Here is a 22620-nt window from a genome sequence, read left to right as displayed (position 1 = left end):
GCAAGATATCGAGATGAAGAGGGAGCACAGAGAGGATGAAGCAGCTGTAGTCTCAGCTCCGAGTCTGTGGTCGTCCATGGGAGACTGGTCATGGCAATGAATGATACGGAGCATTCATTCACTTGGACAACACCGTCTCCCACCTGGGTGTCGCGGTGGACAAAGAATAGGGTGCATCTGTCGTAGGGACGGATCCCGAGGTCAGTCTCGGCTGAAAGACACTGCAGTTTATAACATCCGTCCATCATGCTCGTACCACAGCTCGGATCATTCCATCACAATTTATTATATATATCTCCCTAAATCTAGATCATGATTAATATTAGGCTTCTAAATCTAAGCATCTATCATCTAACCACTGTATATTGCAGGTACCCACCCGTAGGGGGTTTCAATCAATACTCCTCATGAAAGACCATGACCTTGGGCATCTCCACGCCGGAATCTTCGTCAAGCTCATAATACGCTCTAAACAGACCGCCACAGTTGAAATCAGACACTACTCGACCCCTCTTCTTCTTCGAAACTGCTTGCTTCTCCAAGGAATCCGTCCACGCTTCAAGTGGCGCTTCCTCGTCTTGCTCATCAATGACTTCGATCCCGATGATGCCGCCTTGACCTTCGCCCGTCCTTCCCCACCGATCACCAGCCGAGCGTTGCAGTTCGCCGCCTGGACCGGTGACGAGTTTGACGGCTTCAGCTAGAGATACGGATCCGGGAGGACCTGAGAGACGACAGTGCGCGGCGACAGTGCGCACGGCGTTGAGACGCAGGAAGGAATCGCCGTTGCCGGTTCCGCTCATCGCTACTGCGCGACGGCGTTTTGGTATACACGAAGAGGGGTGTCGGGCATGAGGGGACGGGTAGGGTTGGTATAATGAGGTAGTTGCTGATGGAGTATAGGCCGGAGGAGATGTGTTCAGTGGTTCGTAGAGATGTTCTGGTTCGTCGGATGGATTGAGGCAAGATCCCAGAGAATCATTTGCGCGTGACAGGATCTGGTCTAGGACGGGCAGTTTTCCGAGTCCCGAAGACCTACGCGACGACGACGGCTTCTGTCGGACCTGGGGTGGGGGCAGGGTTGGAGAATCTTCTTCCCAGGCCTCTGCCCAGAACCCAGCGCCAATGGTGGGTGTGTCTCCAATCCTCCCGGCTTTCTTGTTTGTGAGTCCGCCGGTTGACGTTGCCACGGCGAGGTTGCCCCAAGAATCCAGACATACGGCTCCGACCGTGCCTTGACTGGGGATGTCATCCACTTCGGAGTCGTCGTCGTCTTCGAAAGGTGACTCCGTATATGGATCGATCGAGGCGACGAGATTGTTGAATGAGTAGGAGTCGTCGGGGTGGAGCCCTCTTCTATGCTCCTCCCAGCGCTTTTTGGTCCAGAACCAACGGTCAGGTTTCTTCTCGAGACCTCGGTCCCTCCAACCCCATTCCTCTAGCGCTCTCCCGCTCAGTTGGCAGTGCATCGTACTCGTGCCGCCCAGGCCACCATCTTCATCTGCTTCCAAAAGCACCTCCTTGGCAAGAAGAATCGGATGCCTCGTGTTCTTGACGAGACTGACAGCAGCGGCACGTTTGATTCCACCAGCAGGAGGTCCAGCAGGGTCGACAGAAGATACCATTACACTGGCTTCCATCTCAATGGTTCCTGACTCGGTGAAGACAGACCCGCGACCGCAGTTAAATAAGGGGTCATCCTCCAACAAAGCAACTGCATGACATGCGGCGTCAAGGGCCGATGTCCCCGAGTTGAGTAGCTCACGGGTGACTGTTAGGTATTTGGTTAGGGAGGCACGATAACGTGCATAGAGGTCGGGAGGCAGATTTGCACGGGAGAGGGAGCCTGCACCCCCATGAAGGATGAGTGTCGGCTTGAAAGGGCCGAGTGCTGAGGGCTGCTTGAAGGTCATTTTGACAGGTATCGGCGAGGCTGTGGGCGAGTTGGCGAGCTGATGCGAGATCACGCCATCGACGGGCGAAGGGGGCGAAAGTCGGGGGGCTTTCAGATTTTCTGTTGGATGAAGTACTGACTCTTTTGGGTCTTTTTGCTTTAGCTGGACGCAAGGATGCCTCGAAGCAGGAGCAGGATGAATATATAGTGCAGTCACCTGAGGGAAAAGCGATCAGTTGTTAAGAGAATCATGTGCCAAATGGGCGACTCTAGTGACTCTAGTGACTCTGAGCCGCAGCTGCGCCCAAGTCCGTCGCCCTGGGAAGCGGCTTCGGAGGTACGATTTCCCGCTCCCGACCAGACCATCACTCCTCCGTACTACGAGGTACATACTCGGTATTTAGGTTCCTTGGTGCCTTTGTTCTCTCCACTTCCAAATCATCTGATATTCTCTTCTTCTCTTCCATGGCCCCAGCTGATTCGGTCGAGCAGAACGGGTCACCTCACAAATCACATTCTACCGCCTCAAGCGAGCCCGACGGCACTGAACCCTCCGATGAGGGCATTTCCCATGCGTCCGAGGAGCCTGCCTTGACTTCACTGAGATGTCGACCAGCTCTGGTGAAGCATGCTCTCCATCAGATCAAGGCTCCGGGTAGTGTCCAAGCGCTTGCTGTCGACGATGATGTGATATTTGCCGGCACTCAAGGGGGAAACATTGTCGTTTGGTCTCTTGAGACATACGAGCTCCTGGCTACGGTCCCTGCTCACAAAGAGAGTGTCCTCAGTCTCACCCTCTCAGATGACAAGACGCTCCTGTTCTCCACTGGTGCCGATGCTATTGTCAATGTCTGGTCTACCGAGTCTCTACAAAGACTCTATTCTCTATATTCGCCCTTTGAAATTGGCGATGTCTTCTGCGTGGTCCACTCTGCCAGATCCCAGACTCTGTTTTGGGGCGCCCAGAATGCTAGCATTCAGTGGTACAAGCTCAACACCGATACTGCTGTCAAATCTCCCGCGTCAAACCTTGCGCCTGGCTCTCGCAAACACCGCTTCTTCGACTCTTTGGGCCCTGGGGGGATAGCCAATGTCATTGCAGATGAGGGTGCAGTCAACGGAGCTAGCAACCAGGGTGGTCGAGCTTTGACCGCTCCAAGCCGCAACTATCTTCCATACGCCCACAAAAGCTATATTTACAGCATGCTACTGGTGAAAGGTCTCTTTACTCGTGGCAGAGATGAGGAAGTTCTCATCACTGGTGGAGGTGATGGAACCATCAAGCTCTGGTCGGTTGACGATCTCGCGGAATCTGGGCCAAAACAGATCACAAAATTCAAAAACGCAGATTCCAATGTGTTGAGTCTCTCATACCGTGGCTCCTTCCTTTATGCTGGTTTGTCGGACGGCCGCGCTCACATTTATAACCTCGCCTCAAATCAACTCGTGCAGAAGCTACAGGTTGACCATGGCGACGTCAGTCAGATCCTGGTGAGCACAGAGAGCATCTTGTGCGGAACCAGCCAAGGATGGATCAAGGTAAATCAACGACCTAATGCCAGACCGGATATTAACGGCTTGTCAGCGGTACGACGACCATTTCGCAGAGCTTGAATCATGGCAGGCTGCTGCCGGAAAGATTCTAGCAATGGGCTTGACAACAACCCCTGATCACGACATGCTGGTGACGGGTGGAAACGACAGTGTCGTATCTTTCTGGAGCGGCAAGCCCGGCTCCCAGAACTCCGTAGCTGCTTCTGCAAGAAGCAATGGTAAGCCTTCTATCCAGGCAGACCCTGCATCTCGCGCTAAACAATAGCTAGACGAACTCGTCAACGCTCTTCGAGAGTTTGTGGCGTATCGCACGGTGGCTCTGAATCCAACGTATGTCCGAGATTGTCATGAAGCGGTCACATTTCTTCGTAAGAAATGTAATGCCTTTGGTGCGACTACCCGCCTCCTGTCGCCACAAGAAGGTGTCAACCCGATACTACTCGCAAGATTTCCAGCATCCAAACCTACCAAATCAACGAGATCGATCCTTTTTTATGGCCATTATGACGTCGTTGACGCAGAACTTGACCCCAACAGCTCAAATCCATCCTGGAATGGGGATCCATTCGCCCTACAACCATTAGACGCGTACCTTTACGGCCGTGGCGTGACCGACAACAAAGGTCCCATCCTAGCGGCCATCTACGCTGTCGCCGACTTGGTCCAACACGGTTCCTTGTCTTGCAATGTGACATTTCTACTTGAAGGCGACGAAGAAGCCGGCTCACGAGGGTTTCGTCAGACAGTTCAATCTGCCCACGACGCTGTTGGGCCAGTGGACTATATTCTGCTATCCAACAGTTACTGGCTCGATGATCACATCCCCTGTCTTACATTTGGCATGCGTGGAGTCATTCATGCCTGTGTCAGCGTCACTTCGAATCGACCGGACCTGCATTCGGGAATGGATGGCAAGTCCGTCCAGCACGAGCCACTCAAGGATCTAACAGTTTTACTCGCTGCCCTTATCGGCTCTTCTGCCACAAAGGTCACGATCCCGAACTTCTACGACACGGTTGATGAGCTGTCTGAATCAGAAGTCAAAGCCTATGCCGCCATTACTTCATCTCTCCTTCCCGGCCACCCAGAGATCAAGAATGAGAAGGCCTTCGCCCTCTCGCTCATGCAACGGTGGCGGTATCCCAACCTGACTGTGCATCGTATCGAGGTGCCCGAGGCAAAAACTGCCGTCACCATCTCTGGCTCTGCGAAGGCGACACTCTCCATTCGAATCGTCCCGTCACAGACGGCAGAGCAGATTGCCCAGTCGTTGACAGAATACCTGCATGCCGAGTTTGGGAAGTTACAGAGCTCGAATGCTTTGGAGGTTACCATCACGTCAAAAGCGGACCCGTGGCTCGCGGATGTCAAAAGCGAGATTTACACGACTCTCAAAGACGCCATTGTTGACGTGTGGAATCCTGACATGGCTGCGCACCAGCAGCGAACATTCAAGATATCCACCGAAACACCATCCAAACCCACGCCCAACCCTAAGGCCTCCCCCTCCTCATCGTCAATAGCCGTAGTCCCCGATCCCACCCCATCCACAGCCACAGCCGCAGCCTCACACCGCACATCCCACCGCCGCGCCTCTTCACTCGCCACGACCGGCTCCTTCCCGCCATCCACTCTTCCCCGCGAACCGCTGTTCATCCGTGAAGGCGGTTCCATCCCCGCGATATCGTTCTTGGAGCATGAATTCCAGGCCCCCGCGGCCATGTTCCCGATGGGCCAGGCGAGCGACAATGCGCACTTGGACAACGAGCGCATGAGGGTGGAGAATCTGTATAAGGGACGGGAGGTGCTCAGGAGGGTGTTTAGCAGCTTGTGATGGCGAAACAGTGTATTGTGATAAAAGAAGAGCGAGACGGATGAAAAATGGGTACTGTTGGTTTTTCACGGGGACGGTTCGGAGGGATTGGTGTATGTGGGCTACCTGTGTACTTGGTTAGATGGACATGTTGCTGCGGTGGGTTGGCTGGTCGGTTTTCAAGGTATAGTAGCCTATTTGACTATTCAGCTTGCTACATACCTACCTACCTAGGTAGCTAGATACATAGCTACTTCCTGAACCGTGAACCGTGAAGCAAGAAACACGAACCACTTTGATTTCATGTCCCAAAAACACACGTAGTCTTGGTTTGTACCCAGGAAACACACCTACGTAAATCCAGAGAGTATACATGTCGGTAATTGTACCTCGTAAATACTTATAATATACTCGGTATCTACGTAGGTAGGTATGGATCCCATTTCTGAAATCCACCTGCAGGGTCTCAGTCACAGTCTCAGTGCCGATCCCAGATCCGCGACATCTGCAGTGCCGACTTAGTTTTTCCAATCCCCCTTTCCAAGCGACGCTTGACACACCAGAACTCGATAGTAGATTTGCTCGCCTTTTTTGGTGATATCGTATGATGAAAAAATTGGTGATGAGAATGGGACCAGATGAAAATCTTAAATCTCACATTTTTGAGATTCAGGAAAGTGGATATGTAATCCAATTCCGACTCGAAGATGCGAATAAAAAAAGGGAAAGAAAAGAGAAGAGACGCCGGTCGCTATGCTATGCAATATCTCACATAAACAAATGTCCAATAGATCCCATGCCGGCGCGGCCGTGTGTCTTGTCGTGTCATATCGTCGTGAAAGTTTTTCGCTTCGATTCAAATACCTAGTAGATAGAGCATCCGTTACCAGCGATTTGGTTTCGAGATTCCTTTGCTTTTTCAAGTTGTTTCCAGTTCCGTGTCTGAGATCACGTCAGACGTCATTGGTCGTGGTGGGATGATGATGGCGGTGATGATGCGTTGTAGCCAGGCTCATGTCCGCCATAAAGCCAGCGTAAAGTCTCAGCCAGCATTTGTGTGCCATGCAGAAGGCGAGACGAGGTGAGACGGTGCTGTTGGATCAGCTGTTATCCGCCTTTTTTCACTTCGAATTCGGTCCCATATCTGCTGCTCTTACTTCTGAAAGACGTTGCCGCCACTCAGATTGATGCCGCCGAATGTCCACTGCCCTGCAGCCCAAATCCAGGCTCCCAATTTTGGCTTTTGCCCTTCTTTGACTTCATTCACGAGGTTGACCACGCCCTGGAAACTCGACTGGCTCCGACTATCAGAACTCGATTTGCTATCTCTCGGAGGCACTGCGGTGCGGCCCACAGGGTTGGTGACACCGTTCATGGCATCCACGGCGGCGATGGCGGGGCCTTGGTCGAAGAAGTCGACCAGCACAAAGGTCGACGGTTTGCCGTACATCGAGTTACATTGGGACAGGCTATACCCCAAATTTCCAACGCTGTTGCCCGGCGAGTTGGTGACGTTGATGTCTGCCACGTTAGGAGTCTCGATGTCGAACAGGCCCTCTTCGTAGAGGAAGTGGTTGGTAAATGCCATTCGATTGGAGGCAATCGCCGCTTCGGTGTTTCCTTGTACGGCGGTGGGCCGGTCCGGGAGGCAGGTGAAGTTGCTGGGCGAGGTGTTGTCGTAGGGGTTTTCGAATATAAATGTGAACTCGTCCATCAGGTAAGCATACTGGCTCGGGATGGATGAAGGGTCCGAAATGGATGCCACGAACACCAAAAGTCTTTTATTGGCATTGATCAGCTCTTGCAAGGTCGGCCAGGTGCCCGATGCAGGAGGCGTGCTCGTTGAAGGAGGAACGTAGGCGTAGTTCGTGATCTGTGCAGTTGTGAAATGTGCACCCAAGTCCTCCGGGGTGGCATTGTCCGAGTTGACGAGGAGAACAGTGACAACCTCATTCGGATTATTATCCAGCCATGTCTTGATCTCTTCTAGCCAGTTCGATAGGACCCCGGCATCCAACAGATCGCAGGAAGAGTGGCACAAGTGGTATTCCCCGTTGGACTTGTGGACCTGCGCAGAAAGCAGACGCACGCCAGCCGAGAGCTGGACTGTCGAGTTGTAGTATTGGTCGCCCGACGTTGAATAGTCGGTGGAGGCATCTCGGACAAACGGTGAGTCGTGGGCACCTAGATGGACGATGCTGTTGTAGGGTTTCGAGCAGAGGGAGGGGGAGTTGTTGCATGCGGTCGATTGACGTTTATTCACCGAAGCTGCAACGCTCAGGCTGAGGAGGGAGACGAAAGAAAGCAGGGACTGCAGGTGCATCTTCGCGATACTACTCGGTACACTCGGCTGTAACAGTGTTTCTCGTTCGTGGTGATGTACCGAGTATCTCTACTCAACCTGTGTAGCAGTCAAGTTGTCCAAGAATCGGCCACAAAAAACGAGTGGTACAGGAGCCAAGGGATGGAAGAAAAGAACAATGCAAAATGAAAGAGATGGAAAGGTCCGAAGACCTGCTTCTAACCTTGATACAGCATCACGGGCACGGCCTCGCATCGACTGAGGCTTGGACAGCAGCCAGCAGCCAGAAGCCAGAAGCCTTGTGCATGAAACCTAGAGCCACTCAGCCGCGCGTACGGATACATTTGGCGGTGGCAGAGTCTAGCCTCGCCCCCAGATCCGGCAAGCCGATCAATCAAGCGAGCAAGTCTCAGACTGGGCGGGATGAATCAAGCTTGAACCGGAGAGTAACGTGTCCAATCGAGGCGAACACGTCGGCGGACATGAAAATGTTTGGTGGAGTAGCTGGAGTTGGAGGGCGGATGTTGTTTCAGCTCCGAACACAGCCCACCAATCCACACTTTTTCAGGCCAGTTGAGGCCTCCTAATTTTGGTTCATTTGAGGAAAAGTCCGATCTGGGGTACATGCTCAAATGTCGATAAGATGCTGACCGAAGGCAGCCATTGACGTGTGAAGGGTCTCTTTAGATACCTACACATCCAGGATGAACCGTATGTGCATCTCTATCTTGAACAAAGAGCATCTTTTTCGGGGGAATTATGTGCTCAAGAATATAGTGTCAAATGTGACAAGATCAAGGGCGAGAGAAACATCCTTCACTCATCTTGTCACATCCGCCATAACTCCTCTGTACTCGGTACTTCCACACTCTCTACAGATTGTGCAGAATCAGCCTCTCCTTGTCATCTTCTTCTCCTGCTTCTTCCGCTGCTTCTCGTTCTCTCTCTCCAAAAACTTCCTCTGCTCCTCCGCGCTCATGCCCTTCATCTTCCGTTCTCTTTCTTCCTTCTTCATCTTATCCAGCTGTCTCAATCTCTCCTCTTCCGCCTCCTTGTCCGAAATCTTCTTTAGCTTGCTCTTTTCTTGCTCGCGGATCGTGTTGACCTTTCTGAGCACTTCGGGCCGGAGGTGTGACTGCGAGACGAGGAAATCGGGTAAGCGGAGGAAGACAGCGAACAGAGGCAGGGTGGGCAGGTAGTTGCCGTCGGAGGGCAGGCGAAGGGAAATGTGGAGGCGCTTCTTCGGAGCTGTTTCCTGCAAGTTGGTCGGTTTGTCGTGAGGTTGGTCCGTGACGATGAGGTACTGGAAGTAGTCTGGGCCAGCTTCGTTGATTGCATCGACGAGTTCTTTGCTGAGCATCCAGTCACTAATTTCCGCCGACTCGCTCATACATGTAGCCCAGTTGGGAAGTTTGGCGTGGTCTTTGGTGAATGTGAGAGATAAGTCGTATCGTTCCTCGCGGAGTTTGCGCATCGCCAACTTGTTGACCACGGCAAAGACGAATGGGTCATAAGTCGAGTTGCCCACCGATTTGGTCTTGCCTGCTTCCTCGGATCCGGGGACTGCTGGTGGGACGAATTCCTTCTCTTTGCCGTCAAAGGTGTAGATGGCGGCTTCCATCCTCTCGGGTTTGGGTTTGATCGACTCGATGAACATTCCCGTGAGCTCCTCCGCCAGCATCATCATGGGATTCATTCGCCTCTTCAGGTAAATTTTGATATCCATAAACGCAACATTTTGTCGTCCCGTTGCATAGGACTCAAACTCCCATGCGGCCTTCTCCTTCAAGAGATCATCCGACACGTTATCCCCCTTGTTCTGCACAATCTCCTTGAACAAGCTCGCATCCCCAGAGGAAACTCCACCTTCTGCGGTCGATTCAGCATTTGGCACAGCGCTGTATCCAACGACCGCAAACTCTCGCTCCAGGAGAGGGGCATGCACAGCCATCCACTTCTTCGCTTTACGCCGGTTTGTCCTCGTGCCCCAAAAATGTACCAGGAGAGCCAAAAGGATAAAAGGGATGAGGACACCCTCCATCATGAAGTCGGACAGCTGGGTGCGTTCCCACACGCGATACCATTTCGTGTAAACAACTGGACGACCTTCAACAGGAGCTCCCGTTGCAGCAGCTGCTTGCGCATCGGCGGGAGAGACAGGGATCGAGGCCGGCGAGGGCGCAGGGGCAGCGGCGAAGTCTGCGAAATCTAGAGAGGAGGCGTGAGTGAGTTTGAGCGTGGTGTTGGGGAGTGCTGTTTATTCACCTGCATCATCGGCAACCACGGGCGCCTGCGAAGGCTTGGGGCCGAGAAGAGATTGAAGGAAGTCCATGATGGACAAGTACAGTATTGGTCTAGATCAACTCAATGACCCTGACAGTTGTCCTTGCGCAGATAAGGACTGCGCTGTTCTACTTTCACCAAAGAGGGAGGGAAGGAGGGAGAAAAACCGGGGAGTGGAAAGAGTCTGAAGACCGAGTTGCTCCAGCTCCCCACAATTTCTTCAAAATGCACTCCGCGTGGCTTGTGGCATCCACTGGCTGCGCAAACCCTACGACCTCGTATTTCTCGGACGAACTTGTCACGAAGTCCCGAGCTTGCAAACAGTCCCAAGGCGCAGAAATACGATGCCATAGTCGATATCGCATACAAGACAACGGTGTATAGAAATAGTAATAATCCATCTTCCTGGATCCACAAGAACATCCAAAGCCTTGGAGGAGTGTGATTTCTATCTACATCAACGTCGTAGCCTCATCATGCCATTAGTTGGTAGTACACAGCCAAAACAAACGCAAACTTTTGTGTCAAAACATCGCTAAAGGATAACCAGCACGACTTCCAGAAGCATCATCGCGCGTAGGCTGGAGGAGGGTTCGCTTCTTCCTCGCGGGACATCGGTCCAAAGCTGCCTTTAAGTCTTTCCTCTTCATACCGTTGCGCCATCTCATTCGCCATTTTCATCATCCAGGCACGCTCTGCGATGCTGCCCGCGTTAGATGGGTCGGCAACAAACTGAAGGAAACTCGGGAGGGCAGGCCGCGACGGGCCTGCAATGGAGTGCAGCTCGGCTTTTTCATTGACAACAACCTTGGGCTCGACCGATTGTTGAGACACAGATGGCTGTTTCTGGTCGAGCAGATACATCGAAGCCCGAGGTGTCTCGTCGTCATCGTAAGATGTAGGGAGCGTTCTTCGAGTTCGAATTCGAATGGTCGCGTCGGGATCCTTAGCTCGCGGGGTTTGGTGGATATCCAACGAAGGTTCCTCAACTTGATCCATCGACTCCTGGGCATGAGTACCTTCACTGACACTGCGCATCCCTCCCTGGCGCACTGGTTCGAAAGTTGCTGAACGCTTAATGGCAACAGGACTCCTGGGCGGGGTGACGGGATTGAGACCTTGAATTGGACCAGAAGACATAGTGGTAGCGGCCGGTGCCGAGAACACGGACGGCGCGGTCGATGTGCTTTCCGACACACTGGCGGAGTCTGCTGTTGAACCATCTTCTAGAACCATTTCAGGTTCCCCAGTTTCCGGGTGAGGCCGCAGGTCGACCACACGCTTCTTCCTTCGGCGCGCTCTGTGTGCTTGGCCATGTCTTCCACTGCTCATGCTCAGGCCATGACTTGAAGAAGCGAAGCTCGACAGAGTTGGCCGAGACAAGCCGCTATCAAAGGTATATGCCGTCGACGTACTGAGACTTCCAGCATACGAGTGGCTGCGAGATAGGGCTGGGGTTGTTGTCCTGGTCAGGAGCCCCGTCATTTCGCCTCTTTCCAATGGACCGGTCCAGGCTCGGAAGACAGCATCTCGAATGGATGGCGTGAATAAAGACAAAGTACGGTGTGAATCGGTCAAGGTAGCCAGCCGGAGGAGATTCTTTCGTGAGAACAGAGACTGCGTCTCGACCGACGAATCCAACGATAACGATGCGACTTCTGCCGGGGTCAACACCGCGCCGGTGGAGTCAACCGGGTCTTGTGGTGGGCTGGCTAGCGGATCGACCACAACTTCGTCTTTCAATATCTGTGTGGCCCCGAGTTGACGTTCTTCTCGTGCTTTATCCTCTGGCACCAACAGCTGCAGTGAAAGTCGATGAATAATTGCAGGCAGCTCGTCCATCAAAAGCCCTCGCAGCTGAGTTTCAATCTCCTTTTGAAGGAAGTTTGCAACAAAAGGGATTGAGTCAAAAGTCGAGGACACCCGCAGAGACTCAAGAGGGTCGTTTCGAAAGACCAGCGTCAACCCTTTTTGTCTCGAGAAGACAAGAATGATGAATCCCGACAGGCGGAACTCGGACAAGGTGATTTGAAGTGGTATAGTCAAGCCAGTGTCGGCAGCCAAGGGTCGTGGCGTGGCAAATGCTGACCGAGTGCGCAGGTATGTGTTCAATGGATTTGCTTGTACTTTTGTCTTGAGGGTGAGATATGCGTTCCCATTGTACATCATCTTGAACGTGCCGCGGAATCTATCCTCTGCCAGGTCCCCAATCTCCAAGATCTCCAGCTCAGGAGGAACATCCCCCAGGTTGAGTTCATTGACGATGATGTCGTCAACAATGATCGCAGGTTTGGGGTCGGCTCGATTGAGAGCATTGGTGAGGAGTTCTTGGGCGCGCGGGAGGAAGCCGGCGTCCGTGGACAAGGGAGACCAGTTGAAGTTGAAGGCCATGGTTGACAAGCACCTTTGGAGTATGTTGCAGCGTTATGGGGAGGGATGCTCGCGTCTGGCTGGCATTGTTTATATTTTGTGCATCTATATTCCGACCTGGGTGCCTGGATTGCTCACTCAGACAGAGCACATGCGCGTAGCCGGAGGTGGGAGGGCCAACTGATGTGGTCCGGTGATGCGATCGGCGGCTTTGCAGAGTGTGCGTACGCCTTACCGGTCGCTAAATGTGTAAAAAAACAGATAGACTGAGAGGAATAGCAATGAAGATGTTTGCAACGCAAGGAGGTTGTGTTCGGTCGGGGTTGTTGATGTATCCTGGCAATCCTGGCTGCTGGACCACCAGAACCAAGTACCGAGATTAAGACCAAGAATTCTTTGGCGTTCACGTTGCATTTCCGTCTGGCCGTGTGTCGCTGCCTCGATGCCTCGAATCACCTGATTTTCGGAAAAAGTAGGCGAGGATCTCGCCAGAGTTGCCCTTTCCGGCTTCTGCAGAATGACATCAATCCGTCGCTCTGTCACTCTGTCACTCCACGTAAGTGACATGCTCAGGGAGCTCAGCCTTGTCAGTATCACCCTCCGTACCTAGTAGAGACACTTTATCACCTTTGTAGTGTGGGCAACATTTCTTTGATAGGCGCTTGAGGTCGAAACTGTCCCAGCTTACACCCCTCTGTAGAGGTATCCATACAGAAACACACAAAACCCAAGAGAGTCGGGCCCTTGAAAAGCGATTCTGCCAGACCCAAGCCCACTCCTCGACAACTCATCACACAAGCTCAAAAAGAAAAGGAGAGATCATATAGGCATCTGGAAAAAGTTGAACATATAACCTGCATTGTCAGAAATACCTTCAACAATCGCAAAGACCCCTACTTAGGAAAGAGACTACAACAGAGTCAACAAAACCAAAATGGGACAGAAAGAGGCTTAACGAAGCCAACACGGCGCAAGGAAAAACGGTTCTAGTAGGCGACCCTCCGAACGATTCCCCAGATGTGTCAGGACAAACTAGCACCGGGCTAGCAGGCAACACATCTCGACTACGGAAAAACCTGCCACGGCGGGTTTAACTTCCCACCACCCCCTTCGAAGGGGGCTGGTGGAAAAAGTTTTTTGCGTCTTTGGACTATTTGGAGTTTTGATATTTGTTCTCTTCTGTGTGGGGATGTGGGTGGTCGTTGTGCCCTAGTCTATGATTGTTGCTGGCGGCCTCCCCAGTTCAACCAGGCTGTGCAACAACTAGACCTTGCGCCAAGGACCACACTGGCAGTACTCACACATTGCAGGCTTCCCATGCCTTCATACCCGATGGATTCGGAGTGTGAATACTGCCAGCTCTGTCAATCCATTGAGGTCTGGCCAAAGCTATTCAAAATGCTCCTCCATGCTGCAATATATGCACTGTCAGCATAGTGTTGGGCCTCCCCCGGGTGTTTACACAAGAGTCCAAACGATGGTGTGGCAGTGTGGTTAATGATGGGCGAGCAATACCACATTTGAACTAGGAGGTGTTAAAGATCCTTCGAGGTGAGTCTCTGACACGAAAACGCCCAAGAGTTCTCCAGAATTGAACCGAACCAAGAATGTACCACAACATAGACAAAGTCCAGAAGCAATCTTGATGACTGGTGGTGTGTCCCAAGTCCGTGACAGGGATTACTGGTATTCCCTTCAGGAACCAGCCCAGGCAAGGCACGGCGAGTAGTGAGAAAGAGGTTGTAGACATAATATACGGCTAGTACGGCCAGGCGCAAGACATTAGCTATTGGGGAACCCTTCGCTCCTTTTCAAGGTGCATCAAGTCCCTTCCATGCTTGAATTGTGCAATTCGCGACAGCCCGGTCCATACCTGCCATACTCTCGTACGCGACTGCGGAAGGATGCGGATAAAGCCTCCAGGGCCATCAATCCAGCTCGACTAGCATGAAATATCGCGAGACGGCGACCCCAGGGTGGTCAGGCCACAAATTGGCACCGAGATAGTGGCGATTTCAATGCTTCCTTGGCTCGCCTTGTTTGAATCTGCTAAATCACCTCAATGCATGCGGGCATCATACAAGGCCAGCTCGTCCGAGTTCGATGGCAGGCGAAAGCGTGGTCAATGAGTTGATTGTCAAGCTAAGTTGTGCTATCGAGGATGAAGAATGCTATCTACTATACGGTCTCGAGCAGGCACTTTGCAGACAGGCAGATTTTAAGGGCAATGATTTCTCTCGAACAGGCGTGGAAACTTATTAATCACTTTTCATTCAAACAAGTCTAGTTTACCCCTGGGAATATTTATTGGCTTTTTGCACAAACCACATTAATGTTACACGGTCTCCTTGCTAGGCACCTCCACATTGATCTTCTTGTGGGTGGTCTCCGAAACCGAGGCAGCAGCCTCGGATCGACTTTCATCCTCCACCTCCTTGGGAGCCTCCTCAGCAGGAAGATCTTCGATTTCTTCGGGCAGAGTCAGGTTCAGGATCATGGAGACCAGGGCGGTGATGGCGAAGCCTGTCTCGCAGATCAGGACAATGGCATCATAGAAGCCGCGGAGCGCATGGTTGTCTCCGTCGTAGGTGAACACGTAGCTGAACCAGGTGGGAACCAAAGTGGCTCCGTAGCCGAGGGCCAGCGATGCAGTGAGGATGAATCGTGTGCGGCGGTTGAAAGGGACGCGGTTCACAATTGCCATTCCAGATACGGCCCTATCATTTCAATGTCAGTTGCCGGAGAAATTTTTGCCAGGAGAGGGACATTACTCACACTGCGCAGAACAGGAATGTTGTCATGCCTCCGAGAACCGGCGCGGGGATGGCAACAAGTGCTGCAGAGAATTTGGCGAACACACCGGCCACGATAAGGAAGACTGCATAGCTGGTCAGTTACTTGTCGTGATTCTAACTGGGAGCTTGTACTCACAGCAGCAGAAGTATCCTGCCTTGCGGTTTGCACAGCGGGTCAGGGCAATGACACCATTGTTCTGCGCGAATGTCGACATGGGGGTGATAGTCATCAAGGCAGCCAGGCATCCGTTCAGACCATCAGCCAAAACGCCTCCCTGGATCCGAGACTCGAATTGTCGGCCTTCGACTTCGAGTCGCGAGACATCGCAAGTGGCCGTGATGTCGCCGATGGCTTCGCAGGCGCAGATGATGAAGACGACCATAATAGGCAAGACAATGGGCCCGTAGAGCGAGAGCTTGAATGTCTTGACCCAAATGAAGGAGCCGACTGGAGCAGCGTTGATCCCGGAATCATCAAAGTATCCACAGGCCGCAGCCACAATGCAGCCCATCAACAGACCGATGATTACGCTGGTAGATTTCATGATCGGAGAGCCAAACCGCTCACAGATCAAGATGGTCACGAACACCAGGAAGCCAAGACCGATGAACTCGGCGCTTCCCCAAGGAAGAGCATGGGGAGCACCGACTTGAGGGCAAACGGTGTATGGCCCGCTGTCTGGACGCGAAGCGCAAAGGCCTGATCCGCCAGCCCAGTCCTGAAAGCCTGACTCGATCAGAGACACACCGATGAGGATCACAGTCGGACCCGTGACAATGGGCGGGAAGATCTTGCGCAGGGCCCTGGGTGGCAAGAAAGAGAGTGCAATTTCGACCAGAGCACAAAGTGCACACGTGCCGATGAGAGCGCCGTAAGCATCAGGGCAGGGCAAACGGTTCCCGTCGGCATCGAGTTGGCACTTGCCGTTGGCATACATCTGCGTGAAGGCGCCGGTGGCAACGGGGATAATTGCGAAGGATGTTCCGACGACCGAAATCAATCCGGTGCCAATAAAGTACGGAGTTTTCCAAATGTGGAAGCGCGTGATCTGAATCGAGGACAGGATGCCGCATACTATCAGAGAGGTGCTGACAAGGTATTGTTGATAGTCGGCGGGCAGATTGACGCCTCCTTGGCCGGCGAGGATGATGGGCGGCGTCATGATACCGGCCAACATGGCCAGAGCATGCTGGAAGCCGAGCAGGAGCGCCAGAACAACGGGCATGGAGTCATGCAGGCCGAAAAAGGGCGCTGCACGACGAGGCTTCCTGAGAAAAGGGATGTTCGGTCGGAAAAGAAAGGCATAGTCATAGTCGCCAATCAGACCGTGCTTGGTGAAGAAGGTCTTGCGGATGCTGTTCGCACGGTCGGCGAGGGTCTTTTTGGGGCTCATGTCTGGCCCGATGCGATCTGCTTCACCCATCGCGAGTAATTCGACTTGAAGATGAGTTCACTAAGGAACGGGGTATATGATCGGTGGTGGAGGGGAGGGGAGCTGCTATGGTCGCGTGCTCAGGTGAGTGAGGTCAAGTCGTATGGACACATTTCAACACCGTCGAAGCGAAGCCCCAGCTCTCACTTTATACCGATGCGTGCTCGAGCTGGAGCGCAGATTCTGACTCGGCGGGCCATGGCCAGTTCCGCCGAAGAGCTTGCAAAATCACGGTCTCGTTGATCAGGCGCTGGTCAGTATGGCGTTGGGCCAGATGGGGTCTGTAGAGAGCCATAGCGCCGGATCAGGGCGAAAGTTCTGAAAATGAGTGGGACTCAGCACTGCGGGCAGCGGCGACGAGCAATCACAATCAATAGCCTCGCCCCCTCGGCATTGAAGTTGGTCATTGTAGGGCCATCTCTCAGGTTTCCTCGCATTGGAGGGCATTGGCCAACGAGCCAAGAAGAACTTTCTCCGACCACCGGGCACCCACAGTCGCTGGACTGCGTCGGGGCACGCCTGTGAGGCCGGGGTGCCGCGTTATCGACGCGCTCTGATTGGCTCGGAGCCGACCGACCACCACTGATAAACGGCTGGGCGTTGGGATGGAGCTTTTGACCAATGCCTACGACACATTCTTTTTTCCTTTCCTTTGTTTGCTCTGTTGCTTCTCTTGCTTGGACGCAGCTCGGCCAGCTCAGCTGGCTTTTCCATTATTCTAGAGCACCGACCATCGGATCCCGTCCGATCTCCTGCTACCCAGATGCCATATGCCCCATGCCCGCATCAAGATTTCCCGAGACCCATTGCCAGGGAACCACAAAGGGGGGGAAAAAAAAAGTTAATGGATGGGATCACGCTAGCAATCCCAATATCAGATCTTCATCGGCGGCCCCCTATTGGGCCCCCATCTGACTATATCACATAAAACTCAGTGTCATAAGTTTGTTGTTGTTTGGTGTAAAGAGCATCTGGTGATAGTTGGCCTCGGCCTTGTTCCCGCTAGCTAGGTACACCTTCAAGGCTCGTGATGTATCTGGAGCTTTTTGCTATTTTAGTCGTAACGAACTTGTCAATTTTTTGTCTCTGCGACAGAGCCCATTCTGGTGGTCAGGTTTGGTTACAAAGTTTAACTGCGATAGGTTGAAATCACAAAATACCGACGAGACAAGACAAGACAAGACTGTGTACAGTATTTGCGCGCTTTCTAGTGCAACTTTGACCAGTCCCCCTATGTCATTCCTCCCGCTTGCTGTCTATCTGAGCGAATTTGCCTTGGGGCCCCGAATTCCCTTCAAAACGTTTTGGCCAATGGACTCCACTTTCTCAACGTCGGCCCAAAGAAGAAGAGAACATACACCAACGCCACCAACCCAAAGGAGATGAACCCCAGCGTCGAGAACGCCCACCTGATGTTCATGTTTGCAAACATGGCAACACCGGCGTGTGCGCAACCTGCAGCGATCAAAAAACTCGGGATCAGGAAAGCCGCAATGGCGCTGGCGGCCACGTTCGGGTACGAATCCGTAATGTAGTTGAGCATGGCCAACCAAAGAAGCGGGTCACAGAAGCCGAGCACGGCGCCCGCCACGATTGGAGACCAGTATGATACAGAGCCTAAAAACCACGGACTTGTTAGGGCTGCTGAGACAATCGTGGCAAAAAGAAAAGGGTTTCAAGGGCTTCGATAAACTCACCATCACACGTCCAAGCAAACCAGAACAGGCTGACTGGGAACAGCCAAACACACACCAAAGATGTGAGGAATCGAGCTTCGGGCCTGTGGCGGCCGTGCTTCAACCTGTCTCTTCGGAAGAGGTAGGTCTGGACGGGCACGAAAATGAACGTCACAGTGACACCTATTTTGCGCTTAGAAATAATACCCAAAATTCTCAGGGGCAAAGACGTACCAACACAGAAATTAAGATAGGTCAACGAAGCCCCAATATAACTGAGACCGTTGTCGAAGACAAACACGTCGAAGACGCCATCGAGGTAGAGGAATAGCAGGCCATAGGCAAACCCGTTGTATCTGAGCCCACAAGTCAGTCAATTTATCTCCAAAACGAACAAATCACCCACAGGCCGAGCGAGATGACGATGGGCTCGGTGAACATGATCCTCAGCGCCATCGTCGCAACAAACTTCATCTCCCGTATAGCGGACAGTTTGCTTGATCCCAGCGCGATATCCAGGGCGTTCTGATCGACGCTACCCCGTCTCTGGACTGCCCTAGCAATGACGAGCCGGGGCAGGGTCTCCGGCATGAAACATAGGCCAAAGGCGAAAGCGCCGCCAATGATGATATTGATGTAGAAGATCCAGCGCCATCCCAAGCTCTCGTTTTCCGCAATCCACTCTCCAATCGGAGAGCCCAGACTAGGTCCAAAATTGGCCGAGAGGACGAAAAGAGCCATGGGCTGCGCCGCGCCGTCGTGATCACCAAATAGATCAGCGATAGTCCCGGCGACGTTACACAAGGCGACCGAACCCGCGCATCCAATCAGGAAGCAGAAGATGACCAGCATTGGGAAGTTGTCGGCCAGAGCGGTGCCGATGTTAAGGATCGCATAGAGGAGGATCGAGCCCACGTACACCCATTTCCTGCCCCCAATGTCGGAGAGAGGCCCAAGGAATGCAGGCCCGACGGCTGTACCGACGATGAACATACTCTGGCCGAGCGTGGCAACCTGCGTGGAGCTGGTCCACTTCTCCATGATCAAGAATTCAACCGAGACGTACGTCGTCGATGTTAGGGTAACGAAGACCTGGAGAAGGCAGTAAATGAAGACGATAATCCACTTTTTCCAGAGCGGCCATCGAATCGGATGCGCGTCCGAATTGGTTTCGATTTTCGAGAGCAGAGCAAGGGGATCATCTCGGTCGACGGTCGCCTCAAGGTCGGTGTTTTGCCGCATGCTTTCCTTCTTTTCGAGCTTGTCGGGCGACTGCCCCGGCGGAGCGGTCGTTGTGCCCGTCATGGTGAAGACGCTGTGCGTAAGGCTCGAATAACAGGTTCGAGGGAGCCAGAAACACACCGTCTGCGGGAGAAGACTTCAGTTCCCCAGAAGGCGGGTAAATGGACGTCGTGAGGGTGACGACGAGAAGGATTGACGGAGCGAAAACATCCTCAATGAGGGGAGGATGTTGGTGAAATATGAAAATCGCACAAGTGGATATGTGGAGCCCGGGACGGGCGATGTAATGGCCACACACATCAGGATCGAGCTCGAACCTTGGGAGTGCTTATCGCAAGGCTTGAAAGTAGCCAGTGACGTGGCGGTGGGTGCGTCTGGGCAGGGATCGCCTCAGCAAGGCCTGATGAGGGAGCCGATGCTTTCGCTTGGTTGTAGCCATGGTTATCGATGGAGATGGCGAACGATGCGAGTTCCACGAAGCTGGATGGACCAGTGATGGAAGCAGAAATCGAATGTGCACCACTGATAGCGGCACGCGTCGGAACACAATGGTGCGGTGGCTGCAACCTCGGAGCAAAAATTCGACCTGTGATTTTCTGTGATGACGTGAAGGTCAAGCTTTCGACTGCACCGAATAGGAAGGAAGCATACCGGAATTATGGGTCTAGGCTAGCTGTTTACGGCTTAGCTGCCGGTACCCGGACGAGCAGCCTCTGCCGAAGACCGCTCCTCGATAGAGAAAAGGGTACTGCTTCAATACAGCTAGAGGGCGCTGGTGCTCATCTAAGAACGAGTTGAGGCCTGCACACCAGTAAGCATGATAGATAGACATCAGCTAACTGATTCGTAGATGGCTTTGGCCTCGCACTTAACGCCAAAAGCAATGCCTGACTATCCCGGCCGACTACGTGTGCTATCTATGTAAAAGTTGGAAATTGTCATGGTGCTCTCCGAGATCATGTTGTGGAGGCGTGTGAAAATGCATTGGGCCTTGCTCTCGGCTAAAACACCTCTACGTGAATTGGATCCCCATTTGAAATCGGATTCAGCCCTGCATCGCATAACCTGACCAGAGACGGTGTGTCAACTTGACGATAAGAACGTGGCCACCCCGCAATCCCCGCCATGTTCAGTGCTACTATGGACTTTGGGACAAGGCTTGCTGTGAGAACGAAATCAAAACTGTTGCGACTGTCTCAAAAGGTGAATCTATGCCACTGTGGCCGAGGACAAACGGATCAAAGATGTTCTCGCAGTCGCTAGAAGTCAGTGCATGTTACTGTTACTCAATTACCTGATGTATGGGAACCAGGTAAACGCTTGAAAGAAACATAGTGCTGACCTGACATCACACATGTGCTTCGTTCCACATTTCATGGTGATGATACGCATCTGTTCATCTTTGGCCTTTGGAGGCGATCTATCTGTTTTCTTGTCAAAGGCTGTTCCAGCCGAGCAGCACTTCGCCTTCAGCACCTTCTTCTATGATGAAGCAAGAGCTTCTGCCCGCGACTGACTATTCGGATCCAGGTACGGAGCCTCGCCAATACCGACCGCGCGATGTCCAAACCGCTCGCCCAAACCATCGTAATCAAACGTGGCACAGTGGAAGACGGATCGGTTATCCCAGATTGCTATTGCCACAGAAAACGAATCAGCATCTTAGCGCCCTTCAGGGAGAGCTTCAGGGTAGAATGCAGGTACTCACCAATATCATTCTCATTCCTCCATTTAAGCCTCACCTGCAAATCGTGGTTGTCCACGATCATACCGCGCAGTTTCTTAGACAGCTCTTCAGTCTCCTCAGCATTTAACTCGTTGAACGCTTTGGGAAATGTTCCGATCGCATACACGGACTTCCACCCGGTGACGGGATTTGTCCTCACCACAGGATGCACAGCGCTCAAATGCTTGCCCACATTCAACGGTGATCCTCTGGGTTGATCGTACAGCGTCGCCCTCCCTTGCTGTTCGGCTCTGATGAACCCGTCTCCGATGAAAGTCGCCGTCAACCCTTCGAGGAATTTCTGCCACGGTCGGCTCATGCGATCGTATATCTCATAACCGCTTGCCCAGAGGGTATCTCCTCCCGTCTTGGGCAGCTGGGTTAGTCTCAAGCTCGTGTAATCCGCCGGCGCTGGCTCAAACTGGATATCGCTGTGCCACTGCGCGGCGTCGTATTTGCGCTTATTCTTGATTTCGCCACTGGCATCGAAAAGCTTTTTGCGGGACACAGACGAGATGTTGCTAATCTCCAAATCGTGCCCGAATTCGCTGGACCCATTGAGGATCGGATGGATATGGAGCGTCGATGAGGGCGGCTTGCCCGTTAGCTCCCCAAGGCGCTGGATGAACTTCTTCTGCAAATCGTCCGTCAAGTTGTCCTGTTTGCGGAAGAAGACGACGCCGCGCTCGCTGACTAACCATTTTCGAAGAAGGCAAATACTTAGCCTGGTACTCCCCTACACCGAGTGCGAGGCTTCGGATAGGAATGGGGATTGGAGGGCAGAATACATACTCGTGATGGCGAGATCTCTCAAGAGTGCATCTGCATCATCGGACTTCATCAAGTCATCAACAATGTTGACTTGGGGGAACTCCCGACCGATAATTGGCGTAAGATCTTCGGATTCGAATTTCTCATTCAGCAGTCCGCTCTGTTTGAGTGGCTTTCGGGGGCCCTGGCCTTCGCTGGAAGTGGCCGAATGACCATTTGAATAATTCTCGCCAATGGAGCCCATGGTTTCGAGCACGATCTTACTATCTGTGGCGGCGATGGTTATAGACACGGAGTGATCTGTGCTTTGGTACTCAACATGCAGACGAAACGTGCTGTTAGTACAAGGTTGAAGATATCGACGCACCGAAAAGAAAAAATAGAAATCGAGGATAGTAGATAACAGGAGCAACGATCGATCCGTGGTTCAGTTTGATCACGCAATCCATGTTGGAGATGACCGAATCCGGCTGTTTATCTTGGACTTCTCCTCACTTCTCAGTTGCACCGACCATTTGGCGAATGAGACTGGCTATCGACGTTCTCGATGGGACCGAAAGTGCACGTGGCTAGCGTCTGGGAACTGCTACGTGTTGTGTACCCGAACTGCATGGGGGTCCATACCAGGTTCGCTTGGACGAAAGGCATGCGCTGTGGTAGATTCACTCTCAGCTTCATATCCGAGATCTGACGCGTTACTTTGAGGCGTGCCAAGCCTCTGCCGATCCTGCTGCTGTTCGAGGACATGTTAGTTCACGGTG

The 22620-nt window shown here is 52.7% G+C and overlaps 8 protein-coding genes across 8 annotated transcripts; 1 reads left to right on the top strand and 7 right to left on the bottom strand.

The window, feature by feature from the left end:
* Window positions 1-395: 395 nt before the first annotated feature.
* Z520_03128 (uncharacterized protein) lies at window positions 396-1913 on the bottom strand (the record flags this gene model as incomplete). Its single annotated transcript, XM_016773641.1, has 1 exon — window positions 396-1913. The coding sequence occupies one exon, from the start codon at window positions 1911-1913 to the stop codon at window positions 396-398; it is 1518 nt and encodes a 505-aa protein (XP_016635698.1).
* Window positions 1914-2359: 446 nt separating this feature from the next.
* Window positions 2360-5282, top strand: Z520_03127 (uncharacterized protein; the record flags this gene model as incomplete). The annotated part of the gene is made up of 3 exons (XM_016773640.1): window positions 2360-3433; window positions 3480-3666; window positions 3718-5282. 3 exons carry the CDS (start codon window positions 2360-2362, stop codon window positions 5280-5282), a joined length of 2826 nt encoding a protein of 941 aa, XP_016635697.1.
* A 1132-nt stretch (window positions 5283-6414) lies between these two features.
* Z520_03126 (uncharacterized protein) lies at window positions 6415-7584 on the bottom strand (the record flags this gene model as incomplete). Its single annotated transcript, XM_016773639.1, has 1 exon — window positions 6415-7584. One exon carries the CDS (start codon window positions 7582-7584, stop codon window positions 6415-6417), a length of 1170 nt encoding a protein of 389 aa, XP_016635696.1.
* Window positions 7585-8452: 868 nt separating this feature from the next.
* Window positions 8453-9895, bottom strand: Z520_03125 (uncharacterized protein; the record flags this gene model as incomplete). The annotated part of the gene is made up of 2 exons (XM_016773638.1): window positions 8453-9771; window positions 9829-9895. 2 exons carry the CDS (start codon window positions 9893-9895, stop codon window positions 8453-8455), a joined length of 1386 nt encoding a protein of 461 aa, XP_016635695.1.
* Window positions 9896-10413: 518 nt separating this feature from the next.
* Window positions 10414-12237, bottom strand: Z520_03124 (uncharacterized protein; the record flags this gene model as incomplete). Its single annotated transcript, XM_016773637.1, has 1 exon — window positions 10414-12237. The coding sequence occupies one exon, from the start codon at window positions 12235-12237 to the stop codon at window positions 10414-10416; it is 1824 nt and encodes a 607-aa protein (XP_016635694.1).
* A 2314-nt stretch (window positions 12238-14551) lies between these two features.
* Z520_03123 (uncharacterized protein) lies at window positions 14552-16435 on the bottom strand (the record flags this gene model as incomplete). Its single annotated transcript, XM_016773636.1, has 3 exons — window positions 14552-14933; window positions 14992-15094; window positions 15148-16435. The coding sequence occupies 3 exons, from the start codon at window positions 16433-16435 to the stop codon at window positions 14552-14554; spliced, it is 1773 nt and encodes a 590-aa protein (XP_016635693.1).
* Window positions 16436-17738: 1303 nt separating this feature from the next.
* Window positions 17739-19425, bottom strand: Z520_03122 (uncharacterized protein; the record flags this gene model as incomplete). The annotated part of the gene is made up of 4 exons (XM_016773635.1): window positions 17739-18061; window positions 18142-18303; window positions 18355-18476; window positions 18527-19425. The coding sequence occupies 4 exons, from the start codon at window positions 19423-19425 to the stop codon at window positions 17739-17741; spliced, it is 1506 nt and encodes a 501-aa protein (XP_016635692.1).
* Window positions 19426-20844: 1419 nt separating this feature from the next.
* Window positions 20845-22103, bottom strand: Z520_03121 (uncharacterized protein; the record flags this gene model as incomplete). Its single annotated transcript, XM_016773634.1, has 3 exons — window positions 20845-20996; window positions 21071-21781; window positions 21881-22103. The coding sequence occupies 3 exons, from the start codon at window positions 22101-22103 to the stop codon at window positions 20845-20847; spliced, it is 1086 nt and encodes a 361-aa protein (XP_016635691.1).
* Window positions 22104-22620: the final 517 nt, after the last annotated feature.

The sequence above is a fragment of the Fonsecaea multimorphosa genome (genome assembly GCF_000836435.1).
Source record: "Fonsecaea multimorphosa CBS 102226 unplaced genomic scaffold supercont1.4, whole genome shotgun sequence".
Lineage (NCBI taxonomy): Eukaryota > Fungi > Ascomycota > Eurotiomycetes > Chaetothyriales > Herpotrichiellaceae > Fonsecaea > Fonsecaea multimorphosa.
This window is presented reverse-complemented; position numbering and strand designations above follow the sequence as displayed.